Source organism: Mobula birostris, chromosome 22 (assembly GCF_030028105.1).
Source record: "Mobula birostris isolate sMobBir1 chromosome 22, sMobBir1.hap1, whole genome shotgun sequence".
NCBI lineage: Eukaryota > Metazoa > Chordata > Chondrichthyes > Myliobatiformes > Myliobatidae > Mobula > Mobula birostris.
The window spans coordinates 39,321,932-39,348,801 of record NC_092391.1 but is presented as its reverse complement, the minus strand read 5'-3'; the positions used below and the strand labels follow the sequence as shown (position 1 = coordinate 39,348,801).

Below are 26,870 nucleotides of genomic sequence, written 5' to 3'. Positions count from 1 at the left end.
CCTCTTATTCCCACTCACTGCCTCATACCAATCTGCCAATGGTCTAACTATGCTAGTAACTTTCCTGTAATATCATGGGCTCTTAACTTGGTAATCAGCCTCATGTGTGGCAACTTGTCAAAGGCCTTCTGAAAGTCCGAATATACAACATCCACTGCATCCCCTTTATATATCATACTTGTAATCTCCTTAAAGAATTCCAACAAGTTGTCAGTCAAGATTTTCCCTTAAGAAAGCCATGCTGACCTTGTCCTATTTTGTCCTGTCTCACCAAGTACTCCATAACCTCATCCATTACAATTGACTCCAGCATCTTCCCAACCACTGAGGTCAAGCTAACTGGTCTATAACTTCCTTTCTGCTGCCTTCCGCCTTTCTTAAAGAATGGAGTGACATCTGCAATTTTCCAGTCCTCTGGCGCCATGCCAGAGTCCAATGATTTTTGAAAGGTGCATGAAGGTGGAAAACCTCTTGGTACTTCACATGGCTTAACTTCCCAAAATACAGTATTTCACATCTGTCTGAGTTGAATTCCAACTGCCTTTTTGTTTCCACTTCTCCTTTTTTTCTACTTTCTGACTGTATCCTTGGACATTATGGGGACAAGGGAAGAAATTGCTCGGCCTTGGCAGAAATTTTTGTGTATTCCTGAAATTCAGATGGGCTAATGCTGTGACATTATTTAAGAAGGGCTACAGGACAAGCCATGGAATCACAGATCGGTAAGCCAAACTTCAGTGGTAGGAAAGTTACTGGGGGGGGAGGGTGAATTCTGCGAGATAGATCTATTGGCATTTAGAATGGAAAGGACTGATTAAGGATAGTGCACATGGGTTTGAAAAGGTGACTAAGAGGATTGGCAAAGCAGAGCAGTAAATACTGCCTGTGTGGACCTTAGCAAGGCTTTTGACAAGATCCTATATGGTACTCTCGTCCAAAAGGAGAAATTTTATACGATCTAGGGTGAGCTAGTGAATTAGATTTTAAAAAAAATGGAATTAGAAGATGGTACGTAGTGGAAAATTGTTTTTCAGATTGGAGGCCTGTGATTAGTGGTTTGCTGCATGAAATGGTGTTGGCTTCTTGTTGTTTGTCATGTACACTCAGCGGTCACTTTATTAGGTACCTCCTCTACCTAATGAAGTGGTCATCGAGTATGTTTTGGTCTTCTGCTGTTGTAGTCCATCCACTTCCATGTTGGATGTGTTGTGAGTTCAGAGATGCTCTTCTGCACACCACTGTTATTTGAGTGACTGTTGCCTTCCTGTGTGCTTGACCAGTCTGGACATTCTCCTCTGACTTTTCTTATTGATAAGGCATTTTTTTGCTGGATGTTTTTTTTTGTTTTCGCACTATTCTCTGTAAACTCTAGAGACTGTTGGACATGAAAATCCCAGGAGATCAGCAGCTTCTGAGATACTCAGCACTAACAACCATTTCACAGTCAAAGTCACTTAGATCTGATGTTTGGTTTGAAAAATAACTGAACTTTTTGACCATGTCTGCATGCTTTTTGCATTGAATCGCTGTTACATGATTGGCTGATTAGATATCTGCATCAACAAGCAGACGTACCCAATAAAGTGGCTACTGAGTGCAGATTAACAATTTGGATGAGAATCTAGGTGGCATGATTAGTAATTTTGCGGATGATACCAGAAGTAGTGGTGTAGTGGACTGTGAATAAGGTTGCCTGAGGCTACAATAGTATCAAGATTAACTGGGAAAGTGGGCAAAGGAATGGCAAATGGAAGTCAAGTGTGAAGTGAACCTTTTTAGGAAATTAAACCAGGGCAGGACTGACACAGTGAATGGCAAGGTCCTGGGCAGTGTTGTAGAACAGATACCTAGGTGTGCAAGTATAATTCTCTGAAAGTCTCAACGTGGATAGACAATGTGGTCAAGAAGGTGTATTAGCATGGGAGCTGGTATATTACAACTGTAGAAAACATGGGTGACACCATGCTGAAATACAGTATGCAGTTCTGATTTTCGGAAATATTTGATTATGCTACAGAGGGCAGAGCAAGGATTCCAAAGGATTTGTTGACAATGAAGAGTTTGAGTCTTAAGGAGAGACTGAATAGGCTGGGACTTTTTCGGAGGGAAGGAAGATGAGGGTGACTTTATAGAGATGTATAAAATCATGACAAGTGAATTTATAGAGGTATATAAAGTCAGGAGGAGCATAAATATCGTGAGTGAGTACAGTTTTTTTTCCATGGGAGTCTAAATCTACAGACAAGTTTTTCCACAGAGTGGTCGATATGCTGTAAACGCTATCGGAAAAACTGGTAGAAGTGAGTCCTTTTATACCATTAAAAGACAGTTGGACAGGTACATAGATAGGAGACGGCCAAATGCAGGCAATTAGAACTAACTCGGGAAGGTACAATGATTGGCATGGATGAGTTTGTTCAAAGGACCTGTTTTTGTGCTGTTTGACTGTTTTTCCATGACTCTTAAATGGGGTTAAGGAAAAAAAAGTGATGGAAGACTAAAGACAGATCATGGAAATGAAGTGTCAGAACCAATTAGCATGTAGAAATGAGACTCAACAATTTAAATTGTTCATCTTGTCAGTCAATTAGAAAAGCATGGTAACCATTATATCGTTAAGAAAGTAGTTTCCTTTTTATCATAATTTACTGCACCAAGTTTCATGGCTAATTGATATTCTGGAAGTACTTATAGAGCACTGACACTAGCCCTTCAACCCATCACATTTCGCCCAACAATCATGAACCTCTTGATATTTGTCCGTTTACCAGCACGTGATTTGTGGCCCACTAGGCCTTGGTGATTCAAGTACTCATCCAGATGCTACTTACACACTTTGAGAGTACAGGTGTTCATTTCTTTAAGGAGTTCTTTCCAGATTGCAACTACCTTATGAATGAAAAAAAAATTCTTCCTCAGATGCCCTCTAGCCTTCCTACTCCACACTTGAGTACCATGGGGATGGGGGAGGAGCGGCAAAGAGAACAGGATCTATCCTATTCATGCCAGTCATACTTTTATATGACTCCATAAGTTCCATGTCTAGCCTCTCCTGCTCTATAGAAAAAATAACCCAACCTATCCTCTCTCTCCTCATTTATGAAACATTCCATCCCGGCGAATCTCCTTTGCACCCTCCCCAATGAAATCACTTCTGTTCTTAGGCAATTTATTCATATTGGATCTGTGTCAGATGTTTTCTCTTTACATGGGTTGTTTTGGATCTGAGCCTATACCTCCATCCCAAATGTTCTCCCGTACTGTTGCCCAACAGTCTGACTCCTTGAATAACTTGCCTCCAATCCTAAAATCCTAATCCCCTTTCTTTTTACACTGCATCCTTTTTCCTACCTGCCAATGAAAATTTTTTAACCTAATTGGACTAACCAACGATACTAATTTTACAAACTGGTCTTCCTTTGTCATTTAGGTCTTTTTATGTGAAGTCAGTTTCCTGCCATGTCTTACCCTAACTAGATTATGCCGTATAGTGCTGGCTTGTTCATGAGGGGATCTCATTGCTAAAAATGATATGGCATCCTTTACATTTTTCTAAGGGAGGTTAGGATCACAACATTCCTCTCCCAGAAGGTAACAGAATGTTTACCCCATTATTGAGTATCCAAATTCATTATTCGTATTCTATGCTTGCTTCCCTCTTCAATGGTCCTTGCATCTTAACTCAAACTCTTTGCAATGGCGTATATTAGTTTTGTAATGTGTTAATCTGCCTTTCCTTATTACTGTCTTAAACTTTGGTCATTATTTATGCGTGACCCTTGCATCCCTATCCAGACTGATGAGATTTCTTTGAATTTCTATGAATTTAATTTCATTAGTCTGTTACTGAATGTATCAGCATTGTCTCTTTAATCAGGTTTCTCTTCTCCTTACCCTTCTCAGACTATCTTATTTGGGCATCACCTGTGATTTGGTTTTTGAACCTTTGCCTTGAGCTGAGAGTTTGTAGATTTAAATCCTTGTCAAGAAATTGAACTCCATTGTACTGAGGGTGTGCTCATTTTGGATGTCTTTGTTAGGATGACATAGAAAGCTGAGGGCCCATATCTGCCTTGAGAAGGATGTGAGAGATCTCATTACCTTTTGAAGATAAGTTTTGCCAGCTAACTACTCATCTTTTATCCTTAAACCTACACCAGCAAAATCAGATTACCTGCCCATCCTATTTATTCAAAGTCTTTGGTGTTCAGCAAATTATCCCCTGTGTTTTCCTGCAAGAGCCTGAAAGTTCTTCCCAAGTGCCACGTTGAATTAAAGTAGTTAATGACACACTGGGTACCGTATAATCATTAGCACTTTCCTTCAAGTACTTTGGCTTTATTGAGCTTCATAATTCTCAAGCAAATGAAGTAATTCCACTGGCATTGTTGCAGAGTGGTTCTTTTGAACTCTGTGAATGTATTAAGTGAAACACATTCTGCTGTATATCCTGGTGAAATCTGGTGGCATTAAAGCTCAAAGCTGGCCACAAATCTCTGTTTACGTTCTTAGTGTTTGATCTTCAACACCAAGCATATCCATAAGTATTGCTGCACACATTTAGCTCCTTCCATGCCACAGGATCTGAATGCATGAGAGCAATTTCAACTCCACTAGACATTCACATGCATAGTTAGCCCACTGACAGAAATATCATCCTCCCCCTTTTGTTACTTTCTCATCAGCAACACCTTCTGCAGATTAATGTCTTGCACCTTTGATAAGCTGTGCTGTAAAATGGATTCACGTCACTTATTTCATTCATCATTTGTCTTTTCAACTTTGAAGTTGATGATATTGTAGCCTGCACTTGATTTGAAGAGATACTGGGTTTCACAAACTTGGTCATAAAGATCTTTAAATGTGAAATACATTATGTTGTTATTCCTACCAGAGTGGTAAATTCACTCACAATGTCAGTATATAACATACCTGCCTTACATACCCCTTCTTACCAACAATTCATCATCTGAATGAAAACATTTTAATCTATGTTCAAAGTACATTTTATCATCAAAGTACGAGGGGTGATTGATAAGTTCGTGGCCTAGTGTAGAAGGAGTCAATTTTAGAAAACCTAGCACATTTATTTTTCAACATAGTCCCCTCCTACATTTACACACTTAGTCCAGCGGTCGTGGAGCATACGGACCCTTCTTTGTTGAAGTGGTTCACAGCAGGGGTGATTGATAAGTTCGTGGCCGAAGGTAGAAGGAGATTAGTTATTCAAGATTCAAAAAAAGTTTATTGTCATTCTAACCGTACATCAGCTCTGCAGGGCAGAATGAGACAGCGTTTCCCAGGAGCAGTATAATCATAACATAACATAACAAATGCAACACTAAATAATAAACATAACAATAAATAGTAAAACACAACAGCCACATGTCAGTTAAATTCAAGTTGTAAGTGTCCAGTGCAAGTTAAAAGTGCCCAAAGCAGAGTCAGGTAGAGCAGCTATTTAGCAGTCTGACTGCCTGTGGGAGGAAGCTATTTAGTAGCCTTGTGGTTTTAGTTTTGATGCTCCTGTAACATTTTCCTGATGGCAGAAGAACAAACAGTTCATGGAGAGGGTGTGAGGGGTCTTTAATGATGTACCGTGTCTTCTGGAGGCATCGACTCTGAAAGAGGTCTTGGACAGAAGGTAGGGAGACCCCAATAACCTTCTCTGCTCCCCTAACCACCCTCTGCAAGGCTTCTTTATCGACAGCACTGCAGCTGGAGTACCAGGTTGTGATGCAAAAGGTCAGCACCCTCTCAACCATACCTCTATAGAATGTAGTTAAGATGTTAGTGGGGAGTGATGCTTGTTTAAGCCTCCTCAGAAAGTGCAATCTCTGCTGAGCCCGTTTCACAATCCCAGTGGTGTTCCTGGACCAGGTGAGATTGTCCGAGATCTGCACCCCAAGGAACTTGATATTTTCCACTCTCTCCACTGTGGAGCCGCTGATGCTGAGGGGTGTGTGCTCAGGCTCTATACAGCTGTATACAGCTCTCGTTACATGCACGTGCAGTTCAACTCTTTGAGTGAAAATGCAGAAAGTTAGAAGTTAATAACTCATCTTCTTCTAACTTAGGCCACAAACTTATCAATCACCCTTGCTGTGGACCACTTTCTGGAGGTCCAAGGTGCCGACTTCTACAAAAAAGGGATCCATATGCTCCACAACCACTGGGCTAAGTGTGGAAATGTTGGAAAAATAAATGTGCTAGGTTTTTTAAAAATTGACTCCTTCTACCCGAGGCTACGAACTTATCAATCACCCCTTGTATGTATACTTTATACAACCTTGACGTTCATCTCCTTATAGGCAGACACAGAACAAAGAATCCCAATAGAGCCCATTCAAATGAAAGACTGCCCAACACCCCAGTGTGCAGAGCGAGAGAAAACTAAACAAATTGTGCAAACATTGAAAGCAAGTAAGAGCATTCAGAACTGAAGTTCACAATGCCAGGCATCAAATGCTGGAGGAAAAAAAGAGGGAACAATATCTAAATTTATCTACCTGCACCGCACATTGGATTGTTAGTTGACAGGTTGATTATCACAGAATTGTGAATTATATATAGCGCAGAACAGTTCCTTTTGCCATTGAGTCTACAGTAGATACATTTACACTAACCCCACATTATACTTTATTGTCGCCAAACAATTGATACTAGAACGTACAATCATCATAGTGATATTTGATTCTGCACTTCCCGCTCCCTGGATTACAAATCGATAGTAAATATTAAAATTTTAAATTATGAATCATAAATAGAAAATAGAAAGGTGGAAAGTAAGGTAGTGCAAAAAAACCAAGAAGCAGGTCCAGATATTTGGCGGGTACGGCCCAGATCTGGGTCAGGATCCTTTCAGCAGTCTTATCACAGTTGGAAAGAAGCTGTTCCCAAATCTGGCCGTATGAGTCTTCAAGCTCCTGAGCCTTCTCCTGGAGAGAAGAAGGACGAAACGTGTGTTGGCTGGGTGGGACGTGTCCTTGATTATCCTAGCAGCACTGCTCCGACAGCGTGCGGTGTAAAGTGAGTCCAAGGACGGAAGATTGGTTTGTGTGATGCGCTGCACCGTGTTCACGATCTTCTGCAGCTTCTTCCGGTCTTGGACAGGACAACTTCCATACCAGGTTGTGATGCACCCTGGAAGAATGCTTTCTATGGTGCATCTGTAAAAATTAGTGAGGGTTTTAGGGGACAGGCCAAATTTCTTTAGCTTTCTCAGGAAGTAAAGGTGCTGGTGGGCCTTCTTGGCAGTGAACTCTGCTTGGTTGGACCAAGTCGGGTCCAACCAAGCAGAGCCCACTGCCAAGAATAATCTCATTTTATTCTCTCCATGTTCTCATCAACTCTGCCCAGATTCTATGCTCACCTATTCACAAAAGAGAATTTACAGTGGCCAATTTTGACTTGGGGAAAGTGGAGTCTACATTCCGTATTGGAAGACCAGAAACTCTGCTTGTGATAATTAGTCAGCGCTTCGTTCTGCCTCAGGAATGCAGCTAATTTAATTAAAGACCTCATTACCCTGCTCATTTCCGCTTCTCCTCTCTCCCATGAGGCAGAAGATTCAATGTGTCAACAGATCCAAGCACCGCTTCTATCCCACTGTTATCAGATTCTTGAATGGATCTCTCATTTGCTAAAAGACAAACTCTAACTTTGATCTCCCAGTTCACCTTATTGTGACCCTTGCCCGTTAATTGTCTGCCTGCACAGCATTTTCTCAGTATCTGTAACGGTTGGTTCTGTATTCTGTTTCCCTTCTGACTACCTCAGTGTAATTATTTATGGCATAGTCTGTCTGGGTGGCACAATAAACTGTACCTTGGCAACAAAGAACTGATGGAATCGGACAGGGGAAGATGGAATCAAGTGGGGGAGGGTGGTCAGTGCAGATGGGAATGGTGGGATAGGACTGTATGGACGATGGACGGATGGAATGAGTGGAGGAGGGAAAATGAGGTGACAGGGGCTGTTCTTTCCAACAGTTACCCAATCCTGCATCACACTAGTTCTTTCCCCTCCTCTCACCCACTCTCTATCTGACCATAATCCTTCTACTTTTTAGTGTAGACAAAACATATCAGTCCAAAACGCTGACTGCCATTTCCCTCCTGACCTGTTGAGTTCCTCCAGTGTCTTGATTTTTACTCCAGATTCCAGCATCTGTGGTCTCTTGTATCTCCACTTCCCAAATTACATTGTTTGGCCTATTGCATCTGGACCAGGTAAACACATATACATGTGTGTGTGTGTATGTATATATATATATATATATATAGAGAGAGAGAGAGAGAGAGAGAGAGAGAGAGAGAGAGAGAAACACTAAAACATATAGTGCAAACAATAAAAGTAATCAGATAGCATTTGGAATGAAAGTGAGTCCTCAGACATGAAGCCTGGAGCTGGCCCACAGCAATAGCCTCTATTCAGCGCGTAGTCTCGGTGTAAAACTCGGTGTCAGCATGCTTTATCAATATGAAAAACATGTTGCACTCCTTTCGGTTTCATTGATAAAGGGTATAGGAAGTGCTGAAAACAACCTGCTTAGCAGGATGATGTGTTAATTTTTGCTGAAGGTGAGAGGTTTCCACTTTTATGCGTTATTTTGTTGCCCATTCCAAGATTTTTGTAGGGCATTGCATCCCAGGACCTGAAATATCACTGCTCCAAAAAGATTTGCAGAAGTTTGCTCGGGGGCAGTTCAAAAGAGTCTTTCAACATTCTCATTGCCCTCTGCAAGTAGGACAGCTAAGATTAGGAACTCAGTAAATGGGATATCACCAATGTGAACAGTCCCACCTCTCCATCTTCGGGGCAGATCCAAATGCTTACAGCTCAAAATAAACACATCTCCTCTGTGACATGTCCTGCAAAGTGAGGGTTCGTGTGAAGGGATTATTGAAGGATATCTTTAGGGATTTAGTTAATACATTTAGAAAGTACAGGTGCAGTTTAAGTGGCTTGTTTCACATACGTACTTCCACAGTTAATTACTTGACTCTAACTCCTCATCACTTTAGTTAAGATGAAGCAATTAAAGTGATATTTTTGACTACTGTATACTCTCCTTTGACTCCTGCAGCAGGAAGCCTGACTTCAGTTGATTTGTGGATGGTTTGTGCTTACAATGCAGTTGTCATATACTTTCTGGAATTATGTAAATTTTTGTAACTAAACTTGAATCTATTATTTGTCCTAGTTTGCATATTCAGGGATAGTGTTCAGATAAGGATTCAGTTACACGAACAAACATCATCTGGGCCTTATTTTCTCCTTTACACATAAAACAAGCAAGATAGAAGCTGAATAGAACTGGAGGGAAAAAAAGATGAGGAGTAGAATTAAGAGGTGGGGGAAGGGAAGGAGTTGAAACCGGGAGGGGGAAGGGGTGAAGTAAAGAGCTGGGAAGTTGATTGGTGAAGGTGATACAGGGCTGGAGAAGGGGTAATCTAATAGAGGATAGAAGGCCATGGAAGAAAGAAAAGAGGGGGGAGGCGCACCAGGGGAAGGCGATGGGCAGGCAAGGAGATGAGGTGAAAGAGGGAAAAGGGGAATGGGGAACGATGAAGTGGGGGGGGGGACATTACTGGAAGTTTGAGAAATCGATATTCATGCCATCAGGTTGGAGGCTACCCAGATGAAGTATAAGCTGTTGTTCCTCCAACTTGAGTGTGGCCTCATTGCAATAGTAGAGAAGGCTGTGGATAGACATATCAGAATGGGAAGTGGAATTAAAATGGGTAGCCACTGTGAGGTCTTGCCTTTTCTGGTGGGCTAAGTGGTCTCCCAATCTATGTCGGGTCTCACTGTTATACAGGAGGCCTTACCAGGAGCACCAGACACACTTCTATCCTCTCCTATTTTATTCCCCCTTCTCCAGCTCTGTATCTCTTTCACCAATCAACTTTCCACCTTTTTACTTCACCCCTCCTCCTTCCAGTTACACCTATCACCTCATGTTTTTCCCTCACCTCCCCTCACCTTTTAACTCTACACATCTTTTTTTTCTCCAGTTCTGATGAAGGGTTTTGGTCTGAAACATTGACTGTTTATGCTTTTCCATAGATACTGCCCAGCCTGCTTAATTCCTCCAGCATTTTGTGTGTGTTGCTTGAATTTCCAGCATGTGCAGATTTTCTCTTGTTTGTGATAAATATTTGCAGAGGTCTTTTGATGTTAATTTCCCGAGCAGATCACCACTGTCCATTTCCTTGATTAAATGGTTATTTATTTATTTAATTAGTTGTTTGTTTATTGAGATACAGTGCCCAATAGATCCTTCTGGTCCTTCAAGCCATGCCACCCAGCACCCCCTGGATTGAATCCTAGCCTGATCACAGGACAATCTACAGGTTGTTGGTGCTGTGAAGCATTGTGCTAACCATCAGCAGTTTGCTGAAGGGACTTGGTGGGTTGACCAGCATCTGTGGGAAGAAAGGAGCTGTCAACCTTTTGGGTTGAAACCCTGAATCAGGACTCTTACATTCCGCCCCCCCCCCCCCCACCTCACAGATGCTGCCTAACCCACTGTGTACTTTCATAGTTAATTTGCTTCTCCAGATTCCAACATCAACAGTCTCTGGTGTCACTCTTTGAAAAAGTAGACTGGCCTCTATTGTTACAAATCAAAGTTGCTGGTGAACGCTGACGAAGGGTCTCGGCCTGAAACGTCGACTGTACCTCTATCTAGAGATGCTGCCTGGCCTGCTGCGTTCATCAGCAACTTTGATGTGTGTTGCTTGAATTTCCAACATCTGCAGAATTCCTGTTGCTGACCTCTATTGTATTGGTTTCTCCACAGTAATGTTCCGTCCTCCCACACTCATCACCTCTTCCAAGCTTACTTTTCCATGAGCTTTCCGTCAGTGTTGAAAATGTAGCGCAGACTTACACGCAGCGTTTATATAGAGCACTGTTGTGTGAAGGCAAAATTTCTTGAATGCTGGGCTGGGAAATCAGGGGAAAATGTATAAATTTAATTTGATCAATTTCTAAATGGTATCTGTAGGATAGGCAATGCCAATCTAATAGTACATGGGAATTTGGTTTTAAAAAAATAATGTATTTCAACATATACACTCAGAGGTCACTTTATTAGGTACGGGAGTGCTTCTGGTAATTTGAGTTACTGTTGCCTTCCTGTCAGTTTGAACCAGTTTCTCCATTCCCCTCTGACCTCTCTCATTAACAAGGGTTTTTTGCCCTCAGAACTGCTGCTCACTGCGTGTGTTTTTGTTTCTCGCACCATTCTGTGTAAACCCCAGAGACTTGTGCATGAAAATCCCAGGAGATCAGCATTTTCTAAGATACTCAAACCACCCTGTCGTGCACCAACTAAGTCACTTAGATCACATTTCCTTTGCATTCTGATGTTTGGTCTGAACAACAAATGAACCTCTTGACCATGTCTGCATGCTTTTTTGCATTAAGCTGCTGCCACATGATTGGCTGATTAGATATTTGATGAAGAAGCAGGTGTATCTAATAAAGTGGCCACTGAGTGTATATAGACAGCTTGAAATTCTGAGTGAGATCCTCATTGACACTTCTTATCTCATAGCTGGTCTTTGTGTTTTGAGAATATTCTCCATGCTGATTATATAAATAAGTAATATCACTGTAATTCTTCCTTGTGTGCAGTTGAAGCTGAATGAGGTGAACAGCACAGCAGTCCAGCATCACCTTCGAGCCTTACTTGAGGACCTGATTGAGGTGGAAAAGATTCTGAAAGATGTAGATGCTTTGTCAGGACTTGCCAAACTGTTGCCAAAAGGAGCTTGCGCTGGCAAAAGCCCATCAACAGCAGCCAATAGTACCAGCTGGAGCAGCAACTTCACCACAGCCAATGTCACCTCGGAGGAGGGAGAAGAGACCCAAAAGGAGAATCCTCACACTCAGTTTTCAGCTTTTGTCCAGCTCTGGGCTGGCCTTCAGCCTATCCTCTGTGGGAATAACAGGTAAGGTGTTCAAAGCAATGTAATCCTGATGAATTTGTTAATATAGAAATTTCATGAACAGACTTTTTTTTTAACTTACTGGGCCTCAAGCCTTGTCCCTCATGTTACAACCATCTCTTTAAGAAGGGCTTGAAATCAAGTTGTTGTGGAGGTTCAGTTAATACATCAGCAAGTCAACATTGACCTTAAGTTGTCTCTTGTCCAGAATGATGGGAACATTTTCCATCCTGTGTACAAATGAGAAAATGTATTGATCTCACTTTTGTTTTTATAAATGACAATATAAAGCCATGATTACAGGGAATCTATTCATTTTTTAAAAAAGAGTCGGGCAGTAAAGATGGCAGGTGTAGTTACTTTATTTACTCCAATGTCAAACAGGCCCTTCAGCCGTCCCTGTTCATGTCACCCTTCCACCTGTCTACACTAATGGAATTTACTTGCATTACACTGTTGAATCCTTGCAGGTCTGCACCCTCTTCACGTTGCCTAGGCCTCTTCCAGTCACCCTCTTCTCCTTGCTTCACCCTGTGGGTGATTCCTGGGTTAGTCACCCCTCCAAACTGATTAACCCACCATGGTCCGTTGGACCTGCCCCCTCTCAGTCCACTTTGAGTCCACCTTGCCTTTTCCCTTTCGGGTCCGCTTGGCTTCGTCCTGTTGGGCGCACGTTCTGTGTACCAGACCCACTCTGGATCATACTACCGCCTCTGCATTTCTCCCTGTTGTTGACTACCTCTGTGCCCCGCATGGTTTGCTCTTGCTTTGCTGTGCCTTCTGAGCATGTTCGTGCTTCATCCTGTCCAGTGAGCGACTATTACCCTGCATTTCCTCACATTTTACGACAACGGCAGATCACCCTGCTCTCCTGGCTCACCCCGCAGCCAGTTACTGGGTTAGTCGGCTCTTCACTCTGCCACCACCATGCTCGTGGTTCACCCTATGTGGCCCATTCAGCCTTCACTTGTTCAGGTCTGCTTTGAGCTCCGTACATGTGGCTGTCTTCCTTTGAGGTCTACATTTGGCCTTGCCCAGTTCTTTTGCCTTTCCCATTTGCTTTGAGCTCTGTCCTGCTAGGTCCACACCCTGTGTTCCAGATCCACTCCAGATCACACTGTTGACTCTGTGATTCTCCCTGCCTCCTGCTATCTCTGTGTATCATGTGCTTCACCCTCGCTTCCCTCTACCTCCTCAGCCTGTTGCCTCTCTAGTGTCTGGTTCATCGCCTTCACCCTTTCACATTTCCTGGCCCACTTCCCCTTAACCTATATTCCCTGAACAACATATACAAAACGCTGGAGCAACTCAGCAGGTTAGGCAGCATCTATGGAAATGGATAATCAGTTGCTGTTTCGGGCCAAGACTCTTCATCAGGACTAGAAAGGAATGGGGAAGGTGTCAGAAAAAGAAGTTACGGGATGGGGGAGAAGGACAAGCTCGAAGGTGATAGGTGAAGCCAGATGGGTGAAGGAGGGGGATGAATTAAGAAGCTGCGAGACGATAGGTGGAAAAAGTAAAAGGGCTGGAGAATAAGGAATCTGATAGGAGAAGAGTGTGGACCATGGAAGAAAGGGAAGGAAGTGGGGCATCGGGGGAGATGATAGGTCAGTGAGGAGAAGAGGCAAGTGGCCAGAGTGGGGAATTGAAGAAGAGGGGAGGGGAGTTGGGGAAAAAATACTGGAATTTGGAGAAATCGATGTTCATGCCATCATGCTGGAGACTACATAGACAGAATATGAGGTGTTGCCCTTCCAATCTGAGAGTGGTCTCATTGTAGTAGAAGAAGAAGAAGAGGCCATGCACTGACATGTCGGAATGGGAATACCAATTGTAAATCTTGCTTTTTGTGGATGGAGAGGAGGTGCTTGTCAAAGTGGTTCCCCTATCTATGTCGGGTCTTACCAATATAGAGGAGGCCACATTGGGAGCACTGGATACTGTGGACGACCCCAACAGATCACCAAGGTGGACTGTTCGGTGCCCTGCATGGAGGTGAGGGAGGGGGTGAATGAGCAGGTGCAGCACTTCTGCCGCTTGCAGGGATAAGTGTCGAGGGATGAATGGATAAGGGGATCACAGAAGGAGCAATCCTTGCAGAAAGCAGAGAGTGTGTGGAGATAAAGAGGTGTTTGGCTGTAGGGTCCTGTTGAAGCTGGCTGACGTTGAATGATGTGTTGGATGCGGAGGCTCAAGGGATGGTAGGTGAGGATGACAGTAACTCTATTCCTGTTAAGGTGATGGGAAGGTGGAGTGAGTGCGGATGGCCAGGAAAAGGTGGAGATGCAGGTGGAGGAAGAATAACCCTATTCTTTGAAGAGGAAGAACATCTCTGATGTCCTTGAAAGGAAAGCTTCATCCTGGGAACAAATGCAGCAGACATGAAGGAACTGCAAAAAGGAATCAACACTTAAACTGGATGCTGAAAATTTCATCTCACTGTGTTTTTCCATACCATATTGGATACATTATCAAGACACTAAGGCAGAGCTGTTCTTGGTCAGATCTGTTTGATTGAGTTCTCTTTGGTCTGTGTGAGGTGAAGTCTAATAATGTGGGAAAGAATGAACAAATAATTCACATAGAAGAAAACCCTCCCATCATAAAAAGACTACTAGACATAGACATTTCCCATTCCTCATTCTAGCGGCCCTTTCACCCCTTCTCTTTTCCTCACCCATCCTCATGATGTGCCCATAACATCACTCTAGTTCCCCACCTCCTTCCCTTTGTTCCATGGCCCACTATCTTCTTCTGTTAGATTCCTCCTCTTACAGCCCATTACCTCTTCCACCTGTCACCTCCCAGCTTCTCACATCATGCTCTCTCCTCCATCCCGCCATCTTCCCCCTCACCTGGTCTCACTGATCACTTGCCTGTTTGTGTTCCTTCCCCTCTTTGATCTCAGGAGAAGCATTCTCTTTGCATTCTGCGCTTCCTCAAGGCTCTTTACTGAAATCTATAATGTTGTTAATCTCAAATGCATTTTTACGTGATAGACTGCTCCCTCAATTGAAGTCAAGTTCTCCGCCATTTTTGCCTCTAGGTCCTCAGGTCACTGCAGACAACCACTGCTGTGAGGTATATTTATCAAATGCTGCTCATGCAGAAGAGGATAAATTATCCTTTTCCTCTTCAGTTTGTAGGATCTGGTATAAGGGCAAGCGGATTCATTGCCAAAATGTACACACTCACCTGACTATTAGAGCTATCATTCGCAAAGCCCCATGAACAGAAATGGTGCAGTTGGTGGTAAGACATCAGGAGACCTTTCCAACTGTTAGTTCCAGGTCTGTTGGCAGCTCCCATGGTTCATTAATCAGTCTTGCCTGTCATCTTTTGGGCTTCCAACTTTCACCCTGCCCTCAAGTTTACCTGGTCCATTTCCGACACCTCCCTCCCCTTTCTAGATCTTTCTGTCTCTATCTCTGGAGACAGCTTATCTACTGATGTCTACTATAAGCCTACTGACTCTCACAGCTATCTGGACTATTCCTCTTCTCACCCTCTGTCTTGCAAAAATACTAACCCCATTCGTTATTTATTTATATACACACATTCTTTCCCTCTCTCTCTCTCTCTCCTTTTTCTCCCTCTGACTATACCCCTAATCCATCCTCTGAGTCCCCCCCCCACCCTTCTCCCTGGGCCTCTCATATCCCTTTTGCCAATCACCTGTCCAGCTCTTGTCTCCATCCCTCCCCCTCCTGTCTTCTCCTATCATTTTGGATCTCTCCCTCCCCCTCCCACTTTCAAATCTCTTACTGGCTCTTCCTTCAGTTAGTCCTGACGAAGGGTCTCGGCCCGAAACGTCGACTGTACCTCTTCCTAGAGATGCTGCCTGGCCTGCTGCGTTCACCAGCAACTTTGATGTGTGTTGCTTGAGGTACAAGTACAATGGAAAACTTGCAGCAACATCACTAGCATGTCACTCCAGACAATAGTCTCATTTAAATTGAATGTTTTCAAGGCAAGCATTTCAGTTTTTATCAAACAGTCCACATAAAAGCGCTTGTAATTAAGTACGAGACCAGATATTTAGGACTGAAGTAATACCATCCATCAGGTCAGAAGGACAATTAATCTTCACTTGTTTCTATGGAATAATTAGAAAACACTTGATTAACTTTATTTGAAATTTCAGGCAAGACTCCAAAACCGCAGCTTATACATAAATCTGTATAATTAAAGACGTAAGTTATACTTCGTCAGCCAAGATACTCTTCAGAACCTCTGAATGGAATAATATTAGAAGTCTATAACAATATGTTTTGGCTAATAGTGCCTTTCAATATCTATGGGGGAGGAGAGTGGACAGCTGATGTTTCATATTGAAACTCTTCATATTTCATATCCTGTTGTGGGGTCTCAACATGCAATGTCGATTCTCCACTTCCTCCTAAAGATGCTGCTTGGTCTGCTGAGTTCCTTCAGTAGTTTGTATTGCTCTAGATTCCAGCAGTCTCTTGTGTCTCAGTGACTTTTCAATGACGGTCATTTCTCAAGCAGCGTGAAGCACACGCTGCCCTTCTGATATGTGGTATCTCCCTGTGCTTCGTCTTCTCTTTAAGCACAGCCTCTGCAGTTAGACAGCATTAATCACCTTTAAACTACTTGCAGGATATCATCATGCTGTAAGGGAGCCTGACAATAGAAGGCTTCTGCTGGCAGCCTGTGACCTCATGCTGCGGAGAGCTGTAGACTCAAGCAGCTCCAACACAGGCACAAACCTCCCCACTATTGAGGACAAGTTCAAAAGCTGCTGCCTCATGAAGGCAGCATCCATCATTAAGGACCTTCACTACCTAGAATGTGCCCTCTTCTCATTGCTACTGCATGAGGTACAGAACCCTAAAATCCACATTCATTGTCTCAGGAATAGCTCCTACACCTCTGCTATCAGATTGCACTGCAGTCTATGAACACTACCTCGCTGTTACCCTTTTGCATTATTTAATTCATTATTTTTATTGAAACCTATGGCCCTTAGTAATTATTTTGTCTTGCATTGTGCTATTGCCCAAAAACAACAAATATCATGAGAGACTGTAGGTTAATGATAATAAACCTGATCATAATTCTGATTCTGCCAAATTGCTCTCACGCACATAGGTTAACTGATGCCTCCTCTAGAAGATCCCCAAGGTAAAACAGCATTAGATAAGAATAGGACCTTATACTTTATGCTTTATTGTCGCCAAACAATTGATACTAGAACGTACAATCATCACAACGATATTTGATTCTGTGCTTCCCGCTCCCTGGATTACAAATCGATAGTAAATATTAAAAATTTAAATTATAAATCATAAATAGAAAATAGAAAAATGGAAAGTAAGGTAGTGCAAAAAAAAACTGAGAGGCAGGTCCGGATATTTGGAGGGTACGGCCCAGATCCAGGTCAGGATCCGTTCAGCAGTCTTATCACAGTTGGAAAGAGGCTGTTCCCAAATCTGGCCTGGACCTGACCACACACGGCATTAAGGTGAAACTTGCTTTGCATCGACAACTGCACGAAAGGTCCAATTTCAGTTGGTGGATTCAATTAAGAATAAGGAATTGAGGTATGCAAAGCACCATCAGAATCTAGCCAGTTTATATTTAAAAAAAACCACTAAAAGTAATACATGGCAGGTGCTAGTAAATTGAAATTTAAAAAAAAGACAAACTTCCCTTCCCATCAACACACACAAAATGCTGGAGGAACTCAGGAGGCCAGGAAGCATCTATGGAACAGAGTACAGTGGATGCTTCGGGCCGAAGATGCCTGGCCTGCTGAGTTCCTCCAGCATTTTGTGTGCGTTGCTCAGATTTCCAGCATCTGCAGGCCCTCTCTTGTTCGTGCTTCCCTTCCCACCTCCGTTCGCTCCGTAGCCACCATCATAGATTCAGAACAATTCAGAGGACGCTCATTTGGCTAAGGTCAAGTGTAGTATCATGGTTCACTCGTTGTGATTAAAAGGCTGAGAAGAGGTTAAAATAATCACTGCTGCTACCTGTCAAAGGTTGTGCAGTGCATAAGGCAGTGTAAATTATTGAAGTCTGCCTTCACCAAGAGATGAATTTTCCAGACTTGCATGCTGGGCCTTTATTATTGAGGGGAGTGTTGGGCTGTGGGAGCCGATTGGAGTTGGAACTTTTGTTTCATAGGTGTTTAGTATAAGGCCTATCCTCTTGTCTGCTGCAGTGACAGAACCAGCAGTGACTTGGAGATTAGCCTCAGCATGTGCAAGCATTATCTGCATTCAGCTCTACAATGATGGAGTTTGAGATGATGCCGGTTTTGAGGTGGAAATGATACAAGTTAGTCCTATAGATTAGCTTCAGTGCAGTGGGAATCTTGTTGAACATAAGGTGCAAACTTGAAGTGGGATAGGTTGAAATAAGGGAACCTTGCCCACAGTCTACATTGAGATTGAGTCTATGTTATACCTGTCGATTAGAATCATGGCTAGTACATCACCATGAAATGAGTGCAGATATTCTGAGGGCAGCGAAGTTTGGGTATTCTCCATGGCCTCAATGAATTGGTAAAGTCAAAGGGTTTGTAAGGTCAGGAAAGGCCACATGTTGCTAATTCTGTTCCATGCATTTTTATTGCCGCTGTCACATTGTGTAGATGTCATGGGCTGGTTAAGGAGAATCTTTTGCAAAAATAAATGAGGCCCCTTTGTAGTTAACACATTTGGATTTGTTATCTTGCTAAAGTAGTTCACAACTTGGAACCCCTGGCATGTTCTCCTCCTCTCCCAGAAGTAAGAGAAAATGCCTTGGAGGATTTGTTTGCAAAACAATATATTCCTCCTATTTTCCATGTATAATTCTACCAAGTCATAGATATGACCTGTAGAATCCACTTACTCTGCAAATCTACTGGATACTTAATTGTCCTCGAGGTTTTTACAAGGATCAGAGCTTCTGACTGTTCATGAATACCAATAATTCGAATATTCTGTCGTCACATTCTGCATTCTAAGTCCGAGTTTTTAAAAGTCAGAAAGTCAAGTTTTTTCTTCATTCCAGTAATTGTCTCTTCAATTTACCCCATCTTGAGTTCATTTTGTTGCGTGGATTTTTGAAGATTAAGTATAGCAGTCTGATGTTCCGTGATAGATATTTGCATTTTATCGATTACAACAAGAATTCTCTCCAGTTTAGATGAAATTTCCACATGAATCAGATCCGTTATAGTAGTTGAAATTTCCGTTTGAATCAGATCCGATATAGTTTTCAAAGTTAACGCTGGTTCAGCCGGAGGAGGATCAGTAGCTTTCGGTCTAACCGGAGGTTTGCTGTCTTTCCCGTTCTTAGACATAGCAGATCTTAAAAACATCCAAATATCAAAAAAAACCAGAATTTGTTGCAGGGAGTTATGAAAATCGGTGCCTTAATGGTTGGCTTAAATGTAGCTGATCATAGGAAAAAACTCAGAGGTAATGGAGTGAGTCAAGAACACGACTTCACTGCATGAGCGCTACCGGAAGTCTCCCTGACTGTTCATAAACACAAGTGTTGGTTTGGAGACTTGGGGAAGTAGTGCTGAGGAGTTTGACACACAACTGCTTGTGCGTGCTCAGATGGAATGGACATGGTGTGAACTGAGGCATCCTCAGCATGCGGACAGAGCTGGTCCTGTTCACAGACTGAAATTGGGCTCCATGTAGAGGGCAGCAGTGGATTGGGAATTGCTGCACCTCTATAGCAGTTATGCTGAAGACCCTGCCACTGAACCTGTCCCAAGTTTGACTGGGGAAGAGGGGGTGGCGAATTGTACATATGAGATAGTTTTGTAATTTTTCTATTAGTCAAGGTTGCTTTAATATTATGATTATGAGGACACACAGTCCCCGTTTATTGTCATTTAGTAATGCATGCATTAAGAAATGATAAAAATGTTTTTCCAGAATGGTATCACGAAAACACATGACAAACCAACTTAAAAACTAACAAAAACCGCATAATTATAACATATAGTTAAAACAGTGCAAAGCAATGCTGTAATTTGATAAGAACAGACCATGACACAGTAAAAATCTCAGAGTCTCTTGAAAGTCCCATTATCTCACGCAGACGGTAAACCTCCAGTGCCGCCAACTTGCCGATGCAGCATCCCAGAAGCATCTGACCACAGTCTGACTCCAAGTCCGTCCGAAAAACTTCGAAACTCTGACCACCTCTTCGACACCGAGCACTATCTCTGCCGAGTGTTTCGACCCCGGCCCCGGCAAAATGCAATACGCAAAGCCGAGGATTTGGGGCCTTCGTCTCCGGAGATTCCTGATCACACAGTAGCAGCGGCAGCGAAGCAGGCATTTCAGAAGTTAATCCAGATGTTCCTCTGTGCTTTCTCACGGCTGTCCCCATCAAATCCGGATTGTGCACAGCACCCCTAGTTACACATAACGATATTCATTTGGAATGGCCACGCGCGCTGCGTCGCGCCACCATCTTCTCCTCCCTCTATTATTAAGACAAGGTTGCTTCAATATTATTAATGCCTGAGTGTTATTTTGAAATTTAATGTTTAATTAAAAATACCCATTTCCATTGTTTAATTGATTTTAAAATATTTTGATTGCCTGAAATATCAGGGTCATTCAGAAATCCTCGACCTCTTTGACAGCCAGCAAAACTGGGGATAGGTGTGGTTGCTTTCTAGGTGAAACTTATCCGGGTATCTGGATTACACTGTGAAGGCCTTGTTACATACCGTTTTGTTTCAGGGCGGCTTTTGTCAGCAAGTTGACATACAGAGGATACAGAAAAGTCATTCCTAGTTTGGTACATGTGCTCTGCTTGTTGTCAGGAAATCTTGATCCATTCTACTGCTTGTAAAAAAAAAACTTCTTGTAAAACTGTTTCCAGGAAAATTACTGCAGTAATAATTATCAATATACTTTTCATCTTCTCCCTTTTAATGGGCTAAATATCATCTGATTGTTTTTTTTTCCTCTTTCTGGTCCAGAACAATAGAACCTGAAGCATTAAAACAGGGCAACATGAGTTCTTTAGGCTTCACCAGCAAGGAGCAACGCAACCTGGGACTACTGGTACACCTCATGACCACCAATCCAAAAATCCTTTATTCGCCAGTGGGCACAGAGGTGGACAAAGTTATAGAAAAGGTAAGACCAGAGCAAAAATGCATATTACCAGCATGAATTTCCTAGCTAAAATACTAGAGGGCATGCATTTAAGGTGAGAGGGGGGAAAAGTTTAAAGATATGTGGAGCATGTTGTTTTACACAGAGTGGTAGGTGCCTGGAGTTGGCTGCCAGGAGTCGTGGTGGAAGCAAATACCACAGTGCAATCGAAGAACTTTAAGATAGACACATAAATAGGCCAGGAATGGAGAGCTTTGGGTCATTTGCAGGTAGAAAAAAAACTTTAATTTTGCATCCTGATGGGCTGAAACACTGTGGGCCAAAATACTTTTTTCTGTGTTATAGAGCTTTATTGGTAAGAAATGATATTAAATCATCAGAAAGAGGTGACATAGGATCGGAAGGTGCAGAATCTTTATGGGTTGAGGTAAGAAATCGCAGGGGTAAAAGAACCCTGATGGCAGTTATATACAGGCCTCCTAACAGCTGCCGTGATGTGGACTACAAATTACAACAGAAAATAGAAAAGGGTTGTCAGAAGGGCAGTATTATGAAAACTGTGGGGGACTTTAACATGCGAGTGGATTGGGAAAATCAGGTCGGCACTGGATCTCAAGAGAGAGAATTTGTAGAATGTCTACGAGATGGCTTTTTAGAACAGCTTGTTGTTGAGCCCACTAGGGGATCAGCTGTACTGGATTGGGTATTGTGTAATGAACCAGAGATGATTAGACAGATTGAGGAGAAGGAACCCTTAGAAGACAGTGATCATAACATGATTGAGTTCACTGTGAAATTTGAGAATGAGAAGCCGAAATCTGATATGTCAGTATTTTAGTGGAGTAAAGGAAATTATAGTGGCATGAGAGAGGAACTGGCCAAAGTGGACTGGAAAGGGACACTGGTGGGAAGGATGGCAGAGCAGCAGTGGCTGGAGTTTATGCGAGAAGTGAGGAAGGTGCAAGACAGGTATATTCCAAAAAAGAAGAAATTTTCTAATGGAAAAAGGATGCAACCGTGGCTGTCAAGAGAAGTCAAAGCCAAAGTTAAAGCAAAGGAGAAGGCATACAAGGAAGCAAAAATTAGTGGGAAGACAGAGGATTGGGAAGTTTTTAAAAGCTTGCAAAAAGAAACTAAGAAGGCCATTAAGAGGGAAAAGATGAACTATGAAAGGAAGCTAGCAAGTAATATCAAAGAGGATACTAAAAGCTTTTTCAAGTATATAAAGAGTAAAAGACAGGTGAGAGTAGATATAGGACTGATAGAAAATGATGCTGGAGAAATTGTAATGGGAGATAATGAGATGGTGGAGGAACTGAACGAGTATTTTGCGTCAGTCTTCACTGAGGAAGACATCTGCAGTATATCCGACACTCAAAGGTGTCAGGGAAGAGAAGTGTGCACAGACACAATTATGACAGAGAAAGTACTCAGGAAGCTGAATAGTCTAAGGGTAGATAAATCTCCTGGACCAGGTGGAATGCACTCTCGTGTTCTGAAGGAATTAGCTGTGGAGATTGCGGAGGCATTAACAATTATCTTTCAAAAGTCAATAGATTCTGGCATGGTTCCAGAGGACTGGAAGATTGCAAATGTCACTCCGCTATTTCAGAAAGGAGCAAGGAAGCAAAAAGAAAATTATAGACCTGTTAGCTTGACATCAGTGGCTGGGAAGTTTTTGGAGTCGATTGTCAAGGATGAGATTATGGAGCACCTGGAGGCATATGACAAGATAGGCAGAACACATTATGGTTTCCTTAAAGGAAAATCCTGCCTATTGCAATTTTTTGAGGAAATTACAAGTAGGCTAGACAAGGGAGATGCAGTGGATGTTGTGTATTTGGATTTTCAGAAGGCCTTTGACAAGGTGCCACACATGAGGCTGCTAAACAAGATAAGATCCCATGGAATTACGGGAAAGTTACATACGTGGATAGAGCATTGGCTGATTGGCAGGAAACAGAGAGTGGGAATAAAGGGATCCCATTCTGGTTGGCTGCCGGTTACTGGTGGTGTTCCACAGGGGTCTGTGTTGGGGCTGCTTCTTTTTACTTTGTACATCAATGATTTGAATTATGGATTAGATGGCTTTGTGGCTAAGTTTGCTGATGATACGAAGATAGGTGAAGGGGCCAGTAGTGCTGAGGAAACAGAGAGTCTGCAGGGAGACTTCGATGGATTGGAAGAATGGGCAAAGAAGTGGCAAATGAAATACAATGTTGGAAAGTATGGTTATGCACTTCGGCAGAAGAAATAAACAGGCAGACTATTATTTAAATGGGGAGAGAATTCAAAGTTCTGAGATGCAACAGGACTCGGGAGTCCTCCTGCAGGATACCCTTAAGGATAACCTCCAGGTTGAGTTGATGGTGAAGAAGGTGAATGCAATGTTGGCAATCATTCCTAGGGGAATAGAGTATAAGAGCAGGGATGTGATACTGAAGCTGTATAAGGCACTGCTAAGACCTCACTTGGAGTACCGTGTGCAGCTTTGGGCTCCTTATTTAAGAAAGGGTGTGCTGACATTGGAGAGGGTTCACAGAAAATTCACTAGAATGATTCCGGGAATAAGAGGGTTAACATATGAGGAACGTTTGACCGCTCTTGGACTGTATTCCTTGGAGTTTAGAAGAATGAGGGGGGACCTCATAGAAACATTTTGAATGTTGAAAGGCATGGACAGAGTGGATGTGGCAAAGTTGTTTTCCATGATGGGAGAGTCTAGTACGAGAGGGCATGACTTAAGGATTGAAGGGCGCCCATTCAGAACAGAGATGTGAAGAAATTTTTTCAGCCGGAGGGTGGTGAATCTATGGAATTTGTAGCCACGGGCGGCAGTGGAGGCCAAGTCATTGGGTGTATTTAAGGCAGAGATTGATAGGTATCTGAGTAGCCAGGGCATCAAAGGTTATAGTGAGAAGGCGGGAGAGTGGGACTAAATGGCAGATTAGATCAGCTCATGATAAAATGGCGGAGCAGTCTCGATGAGCTGAATGGCCGACTTCTGCTCCTTTGTCTTCTGGTCTTATGGTCTTATATTGTTGTGCATTCTTGTTTTGTGGTTCACCAGATGATAAAAATATTTTGCACTTGACTTCATCTATTAATTATGGCTCAGGAATGACTTTTAAGTAACAGTGATCTGCATCAGCATTTCCTATAAACTGCCAGCACAGGAAGCAAGACCAGTTGGGCTTATTATATCTCTAATAGTGGTTGTGATGATCAGAATATTGTCCTGCAGGCTGAGTGACGTAAATGGGGAAGCTCATTCTATCTTTTAATAAGTTAATTAATAATAATTCAAGATGTCCAGGCATTTTGATTATTTGCTGTCTGTAAATAATCTGGAATTGTTTGAGAAAATTGAGAGGAGATTTGATAGAGGTATACAAAATTATGAGGGGTATAGATAAGGTAAATACAAGGAGGCTTTTTCCACTGAGATTGGGTGGGACTACAACTAGAACTAGAGGTCATGGTTTAAGGGTGAAAGGTGAGGGGAAACTTCGTCACTCAGATGGTTGTGAGATAGTGGAATGAGCTGCCAGCACAAGTGGTGCATGCGAGCTTGATTTCAATGTTTAGTAGAAGGTTGGGTAGGTATATGGATGATAGGGGTATGGAAGGTTATGATCCTGGTGCAGGTCAATGGCAGTAGGCAGTTTAAATAGCTTGGCGTGGACCACATGGGGCAAAGGGCCTGTCTCTGTGCTGTTCTTCTCTGAGAAATGTGAAACCCACTATAACATTGAGGTTTTAGGATTTTTTCTACCTTAATTATAGGAGTGGGGGTTTTAAAAGTTTCAATGGTTTTTGGAGTTTGGAGTATGTAATCCAGACAGGGTGATGCACTTGGCAGCCCTAACGGGTGGAATCAGAAACCAAAATGGATCAGTTGAATGTGAAGGATCCCAAGGCACTGTTTCAAGAATAGCAGGGCATATTTCCAGGGGTCCCAATGAATGCTTGTAGCTCAGCTAATCAATCAAATCAATTGACCAAAAAAGAAGCGCCATACCTGGCAGTTATTCTGTTCCCTTGTTGGAACTTTGTGTAAACATTGGCTGTGGTGTTTCCAATATGATAGACGTGACCACACTTCAGAAGTTGTTTAACTGCCTATAAATTACTTTGGGATATCTAGAGACCTTGAATGGAGATGCACAGACAGAAGTCTTCCTCGATCTTGAGCCAAATGGACTACCATGCATTCGTTCTCAGTTTGAGCATTACTGCTTCTTGAATGTTTGATAGAAATTGCTAAGTTTAATTGACTCAAACAGCAGGTTGACCAGACAGTGTCACTTGAGAGTCCAGTTTGGCATTCGTTAGAGAAAGTGCAAAGATCCCCCTCACACTGAGGCATGATGGCGAATGACATATAGCAACAATGCAGCATGGACTTCCTGGCCCAATGTGTCCATGCCAATCACGTTGTCCAGCTAACTGGTCCCAATTACTTGCGTTTCTTCTCCCCCCCACCCCCCCCACTTCACTTCTCTCCAGTCCCTCCCCTCCGTGAGTTGGTACACAGATTATTCTGGCAAATGCAGTGTTTATGGAATCTCTTACAAATAACTGAGGGAGGTGGAGGAGGAAAATTGATGGTTAATCAGTGTTATAGCACATCAGTTAAAAATATTTTGTTAAAGAAATTATTTTTAAAGTCACGAAGTAGAAGCTATTAGCCATAAATAGTGACAGTTATGATATTGATTTGTGAGTGCATAAGCCAAATGTAATACAAGGAAAATGAGTTATAAAGGCCATTGTATAAAAAAAATCAATATCACATTTGATTTGTTCATTGTGTAATTATTGGAGGCTAGTGAACAATATTTATTATGCATACTATTGGAAACATTATGCTTGAGAAATGCGAACCAAAAATAATCTGTAGATGGAGATGAATGTGAACTGGATTAAATTTACACCGTGAAACAGAAAGCTGCTTTTGCTTCCAAGAATGAATCCCAATCTAACGAACGCCTTGTTTGTTACTAAATGTGGTTATACATTAAAAATTATTGTTGAGTTTTCTTAGTATTTTTCACTTGGATATTTCTCTGCTGTTAGATGAAGGCCAGGCACATGGGAAGAGAGAACACACACTGCCTATAAAAAGTATTCACCCCCCACCCCATTGAAAGTTTTCATGATTTATTGTTTTACAACATTGAATCACAGTGGATTCAGTTTGGTGCTTTTCTTTTACACTGGAACAGAAAAAAGACTTTTGTGTCAAAGTGAAAACAGATCCCTACAAAGTGATCAAATTAATTACTAATATAAACATAAAATAGTTGATTGCATAAGTGCTTTCTTCATTTTATATCAGTGGTCCCCAACCACCGGGCTGCAAAGCATGTGCTACTGAGCCGCAAGGAAACAATATGATTTGGTGATATGAAACGATATGTGTCAGCTGCAACTTTCCTCATTCCCTGTCATTCACTGTCGAACTTGAACACCCCCGCCCCGTCAGCTGGTCCACAAAAATATTGTCAATACTAAACCGGTCCGTGGTGCATAAAAGGTTGGGGACCCCTGTTTTATATGACACACTAGATCATCACTGGTGCAACCAATTTGTTCTAGAAGTGACATAATTAGCTAAATAGAGATCACCTGTGTACAGTCAAGGTGTTTCAAGCAATTGTGGTAAAAATATACCAGTATCTGGAAGGTACAACTGCTGATGAGTCAGTAACGTGGCAAAAACTACACCATAAAGACGATAGAACACACCAGGCACTACCCCAAAAAGGTTATTAAAAAGCACATGTTAGGAGAAAGATACAAG

General features: G+C 42.3%; 1 protein-coding gene across 1 annotated transcript in view; it reads left to right on the top strand.

Moving 5' to 3' along the window:
• abca2 (ATP-binding cassette, sub-family A (ABC1), member 2) overlaps positions 1–26,870 on the top strand; it is a 553,235-nt gene that overhangs the window by 291,603 nt on the left and 234,762 nt on the right. Inside the window, exons 9-10 of the mRNA XM_072240523.1 lie at positions 11,647–11,963; positions 20,926–21,085. Coding sequence (XP_072096624.1) covers positions 11,647–11,963; positions 20,926–21,085 — 477 coding nt within the window. The remainder of the gene's footprint in view (positions 1–11,646; positions 11,964–20,925; positions 21,086–26,870) is intronic.